The following is a 12300-nucleotide window of genomic DNA, read 5'->3' as shown; positions in this document are numbered from 1 at the left end:
AACTCAGGACCTTTGGATGAGCAGTCAGTGCCCTTAACCACTGAGCCATCTCTCCAGCCCACGGCCTGTTTATTTCTCAGAGAGCCATTCATGTCCCATGCTTTGAAAGAGATCAACAGTCAGCAAAATAACTATTTTATCATTGTTTTTTCTCATTTAATTAGTTCCTTATCTTCTCCCTTCTTTCTCCATTCCTCTCCTCCCGCTTCCTTAATACTGTGTACCTTTTGCGGCCCACAGCATATACCTATCATTCCCACAGACTCTGAGTCTGCATTTGAGCTCAAAGATCCCTCTATTTTGAGAAGGAAGTGGGAGAGGAACTATTCACTGTCACTACACCGGTATCCTCAGCCGCTCACCTATGTGGTCCAAGTCCCAGTACGTGATGTCGGATTTCGCTTTCCCATCTCCATTCTGAGCTTCTACTTGCACGCTGCAGTAGTCTGGGGGTAACACACACGGAGGGAAAAAGGAGCACGAAGCCTTCGTGGTATAAGCCGTGCAAATGCTTTTCCCAAAGGAGCTTTGGGAGAAAAAGGAATTCAGCATGAGGTCAGTGGAGAAGTTTGAAGACAAAATCACGCTTCCCAGTACTAAGCAGTATGTGTTAGTTTTGCTTGGTTTTCTCAGGAGATTTGTGTGGTCCAGGATTTGGTGCATCTCTATACTAAGGGAACCCGCTTCTGCCTGCCTACCTGCCTGAGATGCTGTGAGCCACACAGACCTGGAGACCCAGCAGACTCTCTGACAGTGCATTCCTACCATCAGAAACAAGGAACAGAGTGTTGGAAGTCCAGACTAGAATCAGAATATTAAAGTTAGAGTCTCAAGGATTTATCCTTTCAAGTCAGGTGGTGGCGCACACTTTTAACCCTGGCACTCAGGAGGCAGAGGCAGGCGGATCTCTGTGAGTTCAAGGCCAGCCTGGTCTACAGAGTGAGTTCCAGGACACTCAGGGCTGCATAGAGAAACCATCAGAGGGTTTGCTAAATAAATTATTGTAAATATAAATAATATTTAAAATTATAGCTATTATTATACTCATGGTTACTGATGTAGAAAGATACCCCATCTTCTAATAGGGTATGCAGCATGTACGGAATGATCAGTTTTATGAAGACATACATTTATGTGATTTGTCAGAGACGCTTGGAAAGCTCTTCATAAAAATGTTTAAATTATTGTCTCTTTATGGTACAATTAAAAACATCTGTATGTTTCATGCTGAATTTTTTTTTGCACTTTACATCTATTTTTAAAAATTCATTAAGATAGATTGCTATACATACAGATAAAATACTGATAGAGAGATGATAAACAGGTGACAGAGGGTAGGTGGATGAGGTGATCTGGATGAAAATGGCCCCATGGGTTCAGATACCTGCAGACTTAGTCCCAGCTGATGAACCATTTGGAAAGGACTAAGAGATGTGTCACTGGGGGTGGGCCGTGTGTGTGTGTGTGTGTGTGTGTGTGTGTGTGTGTGTTTGCTCTCTCTCCTCCCTTCCTCTCCATCCTCTCCCATCTCCGTCCTCCCTCGTTCTTCCCCCTCCCCTCTCTCTGCCGCCTCCTCTCTCTTTGCTGTACACGTGGATCAGGATGTAAAGCTCTCAGCTACTGCTCCAGTGCTATGCCTGCCACCTCCCTGCCATGACAATCATGGACTGAGCCTCTGAACTGACAACAGTACCTTAAAAGTCAGTGGCGGACTGAGGCAAACCCTCTTAGTTCTTTTCCAGGCCACAGTTACCCTATATCTGGATCCATGAAGAAAAACAGTTGCCCAGGTCTTTCTAGAAAAGAGTCTGACCAAATATGGTAAATGAAGACTTTCCCACTACGCTCCTGACTGGAGACCACTCTCAGCCACTCTGAATGTCTAAGGGCAGAGCCCCATGTGGTGATCACCTCCCTCTGCAGCCTCAACCCTGTCAGCACACCTGCAAGGAACTAAGATGCCACCTAGTCAGTGTGTAGATGCAGCTGGCATGCACAAGCTGTCAATGAGAAACGCCTTCTTTCTAAGTGACTTGACTCCTGGGCGAATCAAGAGCCTCTGCTGCCTACTGAGAACGTGCGTGTGCGCACTCGAGCGCACACACACACACACACACACACACACACACACACACACAGTCTTTGCCCCCTGCTGAAAGCACACGCACTTCCCACACTCACTAAGTCAGCCTCACGGTATAGTTGGTGCCGCTGGTCTCCTCCTCTGGACTCCATGTGCAAGTCATATTTTTGTTGAAGTATAAGATGCAGGAAATGTTCTCGGGCTTAGCTGGCAGAGCTGGGGAAAGTCACAGAAACACAGCTTTAGTGCACAAGAACCATTGCTAGCACTTGATAGTTTAACCAATGCCTTCCAAATGCCATTTGCTAGGTAGAGTCTCCTAATCAGACTCAGGAAAAGTCTGTCACGTCAGATATTCCCTTTGAAGAATTAGATTTCTACTTAAAAAAAATACCTTTTACATTCCTAATAAAAATAAACACTTAGAAGCAAAATCTGTTGTAAGTAAGCATTAGATGCATGTGAACTACTAAGTGAGGCATTAAATGAACTCCTCCGAGTAAGTGATTATGATATGGACTTAAGAAAAATAAAAAATGCTGATCTATGCATCAGCCATTTTTCCTAAAGAGAACATGTCTTAGAGCTGATGTTCCTGGTAGCTCCCCACTGAACAGGAGAAACACATGATGTTTCATTCAAAACGGGCCTAGAGCCCTAAGGGTTCCCTAAGTAGTAGAATTTACATACTCATAAACAGTAATGGGAATACATTATACTGTCAGAACATAACCCAAGAATGGTGCTGTGTGAGAATTCTGAGTGCTGAGTGTTTTCATGCTCAACACTTTCTGAGTGTTTTCATGCTCCTCCCAGGTGCAGCGGATAGGAGTGAGTTTACTTCAGATTATTCACTACAACTGGCTGCTGTTATTTGTCTATATGCCTCAGTGGAAAAATGTGTTTTTGCCATGTGTAGCTTGTCCTTGTGACTGGACACTTTACTCAGGTGACTCCTCTTAATCCTCAGAGTATAAATTGTCTGATGTTCTGAATAAAGTTGAGTATGGCATGAGACTTTAGTCCGCCTCCTTTATTGGCTCCATTCTCCCAGGTCCTACCATCTCTAGACCGATGACATTACATCTTAATTTTTCACTCACCTAAGTGAAATTTAAAATTTACTTTCATCGTGAATGTAGTCAACAAACTGTGGAAACAGAACCATTGCCTTTGGCTCATTGTTTTAAAAATCACAAATTTTAACATTTTATTTCAGTTGGAGATAACATGAAGTATAAAATACTAATGTTACAATTTCTAGGTTAAGGTAGTGACTGGACCTGGTTATTGTCGGATATAAATTAATTAGAGCTTACTAAAATACTTAGAATAAGTGTCGTAAATTTGTTTTTTTTGAAAATTTGACTTCTAACATATGGATTCCATTGTAATTTTACATCGTGCTGATTTTTTTTTTTTGGTTTTTTTGCATCTACACATACTATTTTGAGAAGGTGATTCATCAGCTATACCAGGTGACCATGGATTTTCTTACACATGTATAAATGCAAGAGCTGAGGGCAACTAAGGGCAATGTTCAGCAGATAAGCTCCAACAACGTCCTCTGAATGTTTGACAAGATAATAACCTTTAAAGAGAAGGTATATTTGAGAGAGGAAATCAACTTAAGTTACAATCACATTAAACCAATGCTTTAATGCTTCCTAGGAAGGAAGTCCTTATCTGACAAGGACTAGGGAAGGCTGGGTTGGGGAGATGGCTCAGTGGGTAAGAGAGCTTTCTGCAGAAGCATGAGAACCTGGTTCGGTTCCCCAGCAGCTACAGAAGAAGCTGGGCAAGGCCACTCATGAGCCTTGAACCAACACTGGAGGAAGGAGATGGGAAGGGAATGAGGTAGAGAATGAAAGAGCAGGATACCCAGTATCTTCTTCTGGCCTTGGTATGGGCACAAGCACCTGGATGAGCGAGCGAGCGCACACGCTCATCACAGGAGAGAAGGGAGGAAAGAGGCACTGGTGGTAGTAGCAACTTATCCCTCCAGCAAGGAACAACTAAAGAGGAGATTGGAATGAAAGGAAGGCACAGCAAGATAAATATGTAAATGAGCCCCATCAGCCATCTTAGGCTGGTACCTGCTGTGGGATGTTCTGCATGTTAAATGTGTTGCTCTGGTTAATAAATAAAACTCTGATTGGCCAGTAGCCAGGCAGGAAGGATAGGGTAGGCGGGACAAGGAGGAGAAGAATTCTGGGAGGTGGAAGGCTTGAGGCAGAGAGTCGCTGCCAGCCGCTGCCATGAGAAGTGAGATGTAAGGTACCGGTAAGCCACGAGCCACGTGGCAACTTATAGATTAATAGATATGGATTAATTTAAGATAGAAGGACTAGATAGCAAGAAGCCTGCCACGGCCATACAGTCTGTAAGCAATATAAGTCCCTGTGTGTTTACTCAGTTGGGTCTGAGCAGCTGCAGGACTGGCGAGTGATAGAGATTTGTCCTGACCATGAGCCAGGCAGGACTGGAGAAAACTTCAGCTACAGGTACCCTATTTTACAGGGCTTAGCATGAAAAGGTGGGGAAGTCTAGGAGCTAGATTTCAGCACTCGGCACCAAATCCAGCAAGGCATCTGTGTCCTGAGTGGCAGAGGGGAGGCCTAGAGCAACTCTAGGTGAGCTGCCTATAGGTGAGTATAGCATTCAGGGATCCAGAATCCTTCTTGAGCTTCAGGTTTGGGGCGGGCTGAGGATAGGTCTGTAATACTAAAGTAGGCCTGGGGTTGGGATCGAGAGTTTTCTATATATAGAGGGACTTCTAGACCAAACAATGTGGTCATGAACTTTAAGGGTAGATACACACATGATGGGTGCCCCAGTACTCAGGTAGAGCCTGCTGCCCCACAATGAATAGCAGAGGAGAGATTGGGCCAGACCAGATGGGCCAGAGAAGAGCAGCGGAGCGGGAGGACCCATCCCCACCAACACTGGTGTTACACAAAGTCTGCTCTAATGCCCACACACCATCAGAAGGGAAGGCAAGGGAACAGTAAGAATTTTGGAAGTGGAAGTTTTTACCCCAGAAAGACTGAGTTAACCACAAGATGCTGGGAACCAGAAGAAAGTGAGGTAAGGTTAACAGATTTAAAGAATTTCTTTCTTCTTCCTGTCTTTTTAAAATTTATTTATTTATTTATTATGAATGCAGTGTTCTGCCTGCGTGTACACCTGCAGGCCAGAAGAGGGTGCCAGATCTCATTACAGAGTGTTGTGAGCCACCATGTGGGTGCTGGGAATTAAACTCAGGACCTCTGGAAGAACAGTCAGTGCTCTTAACATCTGTGCCATCTCTCCAGCCTGATTTAAAGGATTTCTAACACCTCCTCTATTTCTGTATTCTGCCTGACTTTTCTTTCAGTGGACAGGGGACTTTTTTGTTTGATTTAGCTTAATCACAGAAAATAAGGTGTTCCCATCCCTCTGCAATACCTGAACAACTCGATTTGTATTTTAACTCTGCCAGAGGTATTACCTCTTCCTAGGAAGGCAACAGTAAAGGACTCCACGATGAGTGACATTCATCATTTTGTTCAGATTTTAGCATTTATGATTTTAAAGGGCTCTATGTACAAATGTTTACACACACATTTATATTTTTGTTCAATAATATGTGCACTGTCCACAGGCACAAAGGAGCCCCTGGAGAGTAACAGATAAGAATGAGGGAGAGGGGCTGGAGAGATGGCTCAGACTACTCTTCCAGAGGTCCTAAGTTCAATTCCCAGCACCCACATGGTGGCTCACAACCATCTGTAATGAGATCTGGTGCCCTCTTCTGGCCTGCAGGCATATATGGAGGCAGAATGTTGTGATACATAATAAATAAATAAATAAATATTTAAAAAAAAATGAGGGAGAGATGGATTCCTCTATATTGTGCTTTGTCTAAATCCTTCCCACAAGCTCTAGATCTGTACCACCCACCACTCAGCAGTTCAGTCAGAGTTTCCATCTCGAGGCTCAGATACTAAAAAGTATGAAAAAGATGATGACCTGCAAGTTTAGATGCATAACAAGACAAAAATGAACTGACCTGGAACCCAGTAACAGTACGTGTTACATGGAGATTAGAAGGTGTACAATGAACACATTCTACAAAGGGCCCACATAACCATAATTATATGGTTACAGTTTCTTTTGGGGGGTGATGAAAATATTCTAAAATTGACGACAGGTTTTTCTAAAGATTTGTACTTATGAGTATTTGTGTGGGGCCACGTACTTGTAAGTGCCAGTACTTGAGCAGGACATGGGATCCCTGGAGCTGGGGTTGCTCCTGGGATCTAAACTGGGATCTTCTGCAAGAGCAGCAAGCATTCTTCTCTTCTCCTTTTTCTTTTCTTTCTTTTTTCTTTTTTGAAACAGGGTTTCTCTGTGCAGCCCTGGCTGTCCTGAACTTACTCTGTAGCCCAGGCTGGCCTCGAACTCACAGAGATCCGCCTGCCTCTGTCTCCTGAGAGCTGGGATTAAAGGTGTGTGCTACTACTGCCCAAGTTGCAGCAAGCATTCTTAACTGCTGAGCCACACTCTGAGAAAACCTCTGGATCCAATGTTTTCAGCGTCATTGTAAGATGCGTGAACTTTATCTCATTAAAGCCAGTTTTCAAAGACAAAGAAGCAGCTTTGGTTAACATGCATTAAAACCCATAAACAGAAGGAATCACATGTTTAGTTTCCAGAATAAAGATGTCGCCAGATGTCAGGAGAAAAGAGAATGGCTCTGAATCTGATGTTCCACTCAGCCAGGGCTGACTGCATGGTGCTGCCTTTGTTCGGAGCTTGCTGCTTGCCATACAAGAAAAACCAAGACAGTTGACACGGATATTAGGGAAGAAATCTAGGACAGAGTAAATGTCCTCTAGCATCATTATTTCTTTTTCCTGAACACACAGGAAGACTGTACCTCCTTGACCCTTTAAGATTAGGAAAGGGCCGGGCAGTGGTGGCACACACCTTTAATTCCAGCACTTGAGAGACAGAGGCAGGCGGATCTCTGTGAGTTCGAGGCCAGCCTGGGCTATAAAGTGAGTTCCAGGAAAGACGCAAAACTACACAGAGAAACCCTGTCTAAAAAAAAAAAAAAAAAAAAAAAAAAAAAAAAAAAAAAGATGAGGAAAGGTCATGGGGGCATGCCTTGACCATTTGACATGCAAGAAACCTACATTTGCTGGTAAATGGTACTTCCCTTCCCTTTTACTATCCAGCCCAGAGTGACTTTTTTTTCCCAATCTTAATTCATTTAAACATAAGTTGTGATAAAATGAATTGCTCTTAGGCTGGCATGGTTTAGATGTGACCAACCTTTTGACGTTGGCACAAGAAACTGTCATCTACAAACTTCACTCTTGAGAGCCATGCAATTGAGTCACAAAAACATGGCAAAAGCTATCTCATAAAGTAGGCTTACAATGTTATGCCAGACTGTACTTACAGCTATCCTTGGGTTGTCCAACCCTCTGACACTGTGGCATGATGTTGTGATCTAGAAATGTGTTTGATCTCATTCATAGCTAACCTGGAATGTATGTAGCCTGTGGACCACATGTTGGACATGTCTAAATGCTCTTGACCTGAAGGATACCTCTTCCTTTAAAAGAGTGACAGATCATCACTCCAAATTTACTGTAAGACTATATACTTTCTATTGTCAGTACACTTCTGCAAGCTTGTGCACATGTGGACACACACACACACACACACACACACACACACACACACACACACACTGCCACAGATTCTATGCTGTTTATCTGTGCATGTTCAGAATTCCTTTGTTCTGAAGTTAAAATTCTTATCCAAAAACATATGAACTACATGATTTATGAAAGGCTGACCTACCTGCCAGGCTGCATTTGCAGAGTAGAGGGAACACCCATAGTGCCAAGGTCCACATTGTTCCGGAATTCACACCCAGAGGCTGGAGAGAGCTCAAGATGTCATCAGTCAAGTGAGGGTCTCTCTAACAGCACTACTCCAGTGATGGATTCTAGGCACGTGGGCATGAAGGATAGTTTTATTTCCATCCCATTCCATTCCATCCTCCATCCCTTTCCATCCCCCATCCCATCCCATCCTCCATCCCATCTCATCCTCCTTCCTATCTCATCCCATTCCATTCCTCATCCCATCCCATCCCATCCTCTATCCCATCCCCATCCATCCCATCCCCCATTCCATCCCATCCCATCCCTTTCCATCCCAATCCTCCCATCCCATTCTATCCATCCTCATCCTATCCCATCCTCTATCCCATCCCCCATCCCATCCCATCCCCCATTCCATCCCATCCTCCATCCCTTTCCATCCTCAATCCCATCCCATCCCCTTCCCATCCCATCCTCCTTCCTATCCTATCCATTCCATTCCCCATCCTATCCCATCTCCCATCCCATCCCATTGGCTCTTTCACAACACAGATCTTTTCATAATTATTACATCAACCCCAGTCCTTATTATAGATATATACTGGCAACAGGCTTTTCTTTTGTCCACAATGCACACCACTCTGCAATACCCAAAGCAAACTACCATCGAGAACAGGACTGAGGCAGACAGAAGGTACCACAAATCTGTACAGATCTGAGGCCAGCTTCTTGTCTTTGCCTCAGTTACTGAGCACTGGATCAAATGAAATAACCCCCAGTTTCCCAGAAACTCTATTTTATTTCATGTCTCCAAACTGTGTATGTACCTACAGGGCCCTTTCACCTTATAAGATTATGATATATACTTTGGGTTTTCACCTGGTCCTTGGCTTATAACTCCTTCCTCAAGGCAGACCATAGAAACTAAACTATCTCTTTCCTGAGATAAGTCACAGAAGCTCTAACAGAAATTCTAATACCCCTCCCCCCCTTTTTTTTCCCGAGACAGGGTTTCTCTGTGTAGTTTTGGTGCCTGTCCTGGATCTCACTCTGTAGACCAGGCTAGCCTCGAACTCACAGAGATCCGCCTGCCTCTGCCTCCCCAGTGCTGGGATTAAAGGCGTGTGCCACCACTGCCCAGTTTAATTTCCCCTTTCTTTCCTTTATCTTTTCTTCCTTTCTCCCTTCCTTGCTTTCTTCACTGAGACAAGGTTTCACATTGGAACCAAGGTCACCCAAGAGCTTTATGTGGCCAAGGCTGACCTTGAACCCACAGCAGCAATCTTCCTGTCCCAGCTACCCTCAGTGCCAGAATTCCTGGCCTATGTCACTGTGCCAGCTTCTCCTGCCGCCTCTCTAGCTGGCTTCTAGGCATACAAGAGCCCTCTGACTACCTTACCCTCCCCTGTAGGATCAAGTCCTAAAACTCTCATCATTGCAGACGGAGCCCACTCCATTTCCTAGAGGAAGAAAGTCTCCACCCACAGACTTGCTGGGTTTTCCACCCAATTCACTATCAATCAAGCCTATACACTGGGAAAAAGCCCAAAGGCCCTGGCTCCCAGAGCTCTCAGAGAGATGAAAATTGAGTGAAGCAGAGATTTCAGGAGAGGTGTGGAAGCTCCATGCCTCTACCCCACACCTTCTACTATGCTTCTCTTTATCTGTATGTTTTTAAATAATTTTTCGTAATAATGTGATAAGCCTGCTCCTGAGTTCAGCGAGTTGTTCAAACAAATTAGCCAAATTCAAGGAGGAGTAATAACAACCACGATTTATAGTCAGTTGATCCAAAAGCACAAATAAAACCACCCAAGGCTTGGAACTAGCAGCTGCATTTTCTGGGAGAGAATCTTGGAGTTTGTGCCTCCAACCTGGGGGGTCTGATGTTATCTCTGGGCTTACGGTATCAGAACTGAATCAAATTAGAGGACATTTTTCTGGCATCTGGTGCTACAGAATCAATTGTTTGCTATGTGAGAAATCCCCACCCATCTGCTATTAGAAGTTTCTGTGGTGACTGTGGTCTAGCAGCAGAAGAAATCAAGACATTTTGTTTTGCCTGCCACATCCTTATTCCTGGCACATTAATCACTTTCCTAGACTCAAAGCAAGGCCAGTCTACACTAGGATGCCCTCCATGAGCATCCTCTGAGTCTTCCTTTGAGCCCCGCCCACGGAGTGTGGGCATGAGTGATGCTCAGCAACATACTTTCTGGCTTACCCACGCTCTGGCAGCTTTGTGAGAATGAAGCCTATTCAATACGGTGCCTGCTGTATGGCAGACATTCAGTACTGCTTATGTAACCCAGCTGTTAACAAGGAATAAAACATCTGCCAGCTCTGGTCTAGGAAAATCTAAAGACGAGGCAAATGTAAAAGCATAACTCATTCCAGGAAGAAATGAACAATGCTACATTTTCCTGTGACAGATCATGGGATGTGTGCACAGGGGTGGTGCTGAACAAAGCCAACCATCAAATTTCTGGAGAAAGCTACAGGGATAAACGTCTCTTATGCCTGAGACAACCTAAATGAAGCCTACGAAATGAAAATACCTAAAGTAATCAATCAGGATGAGAGCTTTGATCTACAGGAACAAAAACGGTCAGAAGTGATGAAAACATGCCTAGAATTCCAGCACTCAGAAGGCTGAGGTCCAAGTTCGGCTGTGAGTTCAATACTATCCTACTCACCTTGGCAAGTTTGAGGACAGTTTACGATACAAACAAGCTTAATTCATAAAACTGAGAAAGCAGAAGAAGGAAAATGGCATCAATGGAGGAGTGGACTGTTGATTGTAGAAGAGCAACAGTTAATGCCTAACGTAACTCTAGAGACTTTCCTCACTCAAGACGTAGCCACTTTGGGTAGACATGGGTATGGAACATCAAGGGGGAATATTTTACAAGTGGAGAATAAGTAAGCTTTTAAAATGTATCATGTGGACCAGCAAGATAGCTTAGTGGGTAAAAACATCTGGTGCCAAGCATGACCAGCCAAGTTCAAGGCCCAGGCTTCACACAGTAGAAGAGAATTAACCCCTGCCAGCTGTCCTCTGACCCCCAAAGGTACACTGTGATATGCACACACACAAATGTATTAAAAAATGTTATCAAAATTAAAATAAAAAACTTAAAAAGAAACAAAAGTTAATCATTGCACAATAATATTCTGCTTCTCATTGTTAAGAATTTATATTAATCTGTTTCTAGGAGAAAACAAGTCTTTTAAGTCTTCGCTCCCACTTTATTTACACATTCAAAAAGCATTATTAGATAGGGAGAGAGGTCTAGATATGGAAATTCCATAAAAACAGATGCCACCAGTCCAATAATTGAATCAATGAATAATTATCTATATAATAAAGCTAAAACTGTTACCAATAAGTTATTTTTCATTTTTAAATCTATTATTAAATCATTTCATGCTAACTAAAATTTAACATATGATATTTTTTAATGAATGCCAGTCATCACATCATTCCTTTATTGTGAGAACACTTACCTGTTAATGGTGAAAGTTTAGAAAGACACTTTAAACAGCTCACGGCACTACCTCAGCCAGGACAAAGCTGGAGAGCTCACAGCTGGAGAGTGGCTTTCTAGAATTACTAGAGACACTGGCAGCCAGATTTCTTGGATTCATTCAGCATTATGCGCAGGGAGAAGAGCCCAGCTCTAACTTCCAAGAGCTGCGTCGTCGTGGCTTCTTAACAAGGGACAAAGAGAGAAGACAGCCAGGGTAGTTACCTTTTCAAGCTACCAATGCCAGACTGAGCTGCTATTACTGATGACTGCCCTGCTGTCTTTCCTCCAGGGAGCCTGAGCACAAAATGGATAAAAAGTCTCGGGCTTCCCGGTAGAGTCACAGATGGACTGTGATCCTAAATGTCCCACGGTGAGCACAAGTATGCAGGGAGGACACAGAGCAGCTAAGCCAACAAGCCCTGCCCTCAGGATGGGGCCGTCATTCTAATGTGTGTTTGTCACAGGGACTTTTCCACTTCTTACTGTGAAGCATCACAGTAGAAAGATCTGTCTGCTGCTGTAAACGTTCTTAGATGAGTGGACTCTCCCAGGAGTTCGGAAACAAACTCAGGGACTTCAACCAGTAAAATCTGTGTGCAGAGGCAATCACAGTGTGGGTGGTAAGTCCCGGCACAACTGAAGAGCACGGGTTCGCTCAAAACTTCAGCCAAGGACCTGTGTATCATCTCAGAGAGGGAGATAGGGAAAGTCTTCATAGTTGGATGGCAGGTGAAACAATCCCCATGAAAAAAATAACAGCTCGCCATGCTTTATTAAACCAATTAAGCGTATACTGAATCCTCTA

The 12300-nt window shown here is 43.8% G+C and overlaps 1 protein-coding gene across 1 annotated transcript in view; it reads right to left on the bottom strand.

Moving 5' to 3' along the window:
• The window catches only part of Il31ra (interleukin 31 receptor A), a 43732-nt gene extending 31633 nt beyond the window's left edge, over positions 1-12099 (bottom strand). The window contains exons 1-4 of the mRNA XM_028885210.2: positions 11473-12099; positions 7940-8087; positions 2182-2299; positions 363-526 (exon numbers count right to left, since the gene is read on the bottom strand). Of these exons, the coding sequence (XP_028741043.1) occupies positions 363-526; positions 2182-2299; positions 7940-7994 (337 nt within the window). The 5' untranslated portion in view covers positions 7995-8087; positions 11473-12099. The remainder of the gene's footprint in view (positions 1-362; positions 527-2181; positions 2300-7939; positions 8088-11472) is intronic.
• Positions 12100-12300: the final 201 nt, after the last annotated feature.

Source organism: Peromyscus leucopus, chromosome 11 (genome assembly GCF_004664715.2).
Source record: "Peromyscus leucopus breed LL Stock chromosome 11, UCI_PerLeu_2.1, whole genome shotgun sequence".
Lineage (NCBI taxonomy): Eukaryota > Metazoa > Chordata > Mammalia > Rodentia > Cricetidae > Peromyscus > Peromyscus leucopus.
The sequence above is the reverse complement of the archived record's forward strand: the minus strand, read 5'-3'. Positions and strand labels throughout refer to the sequence as shown.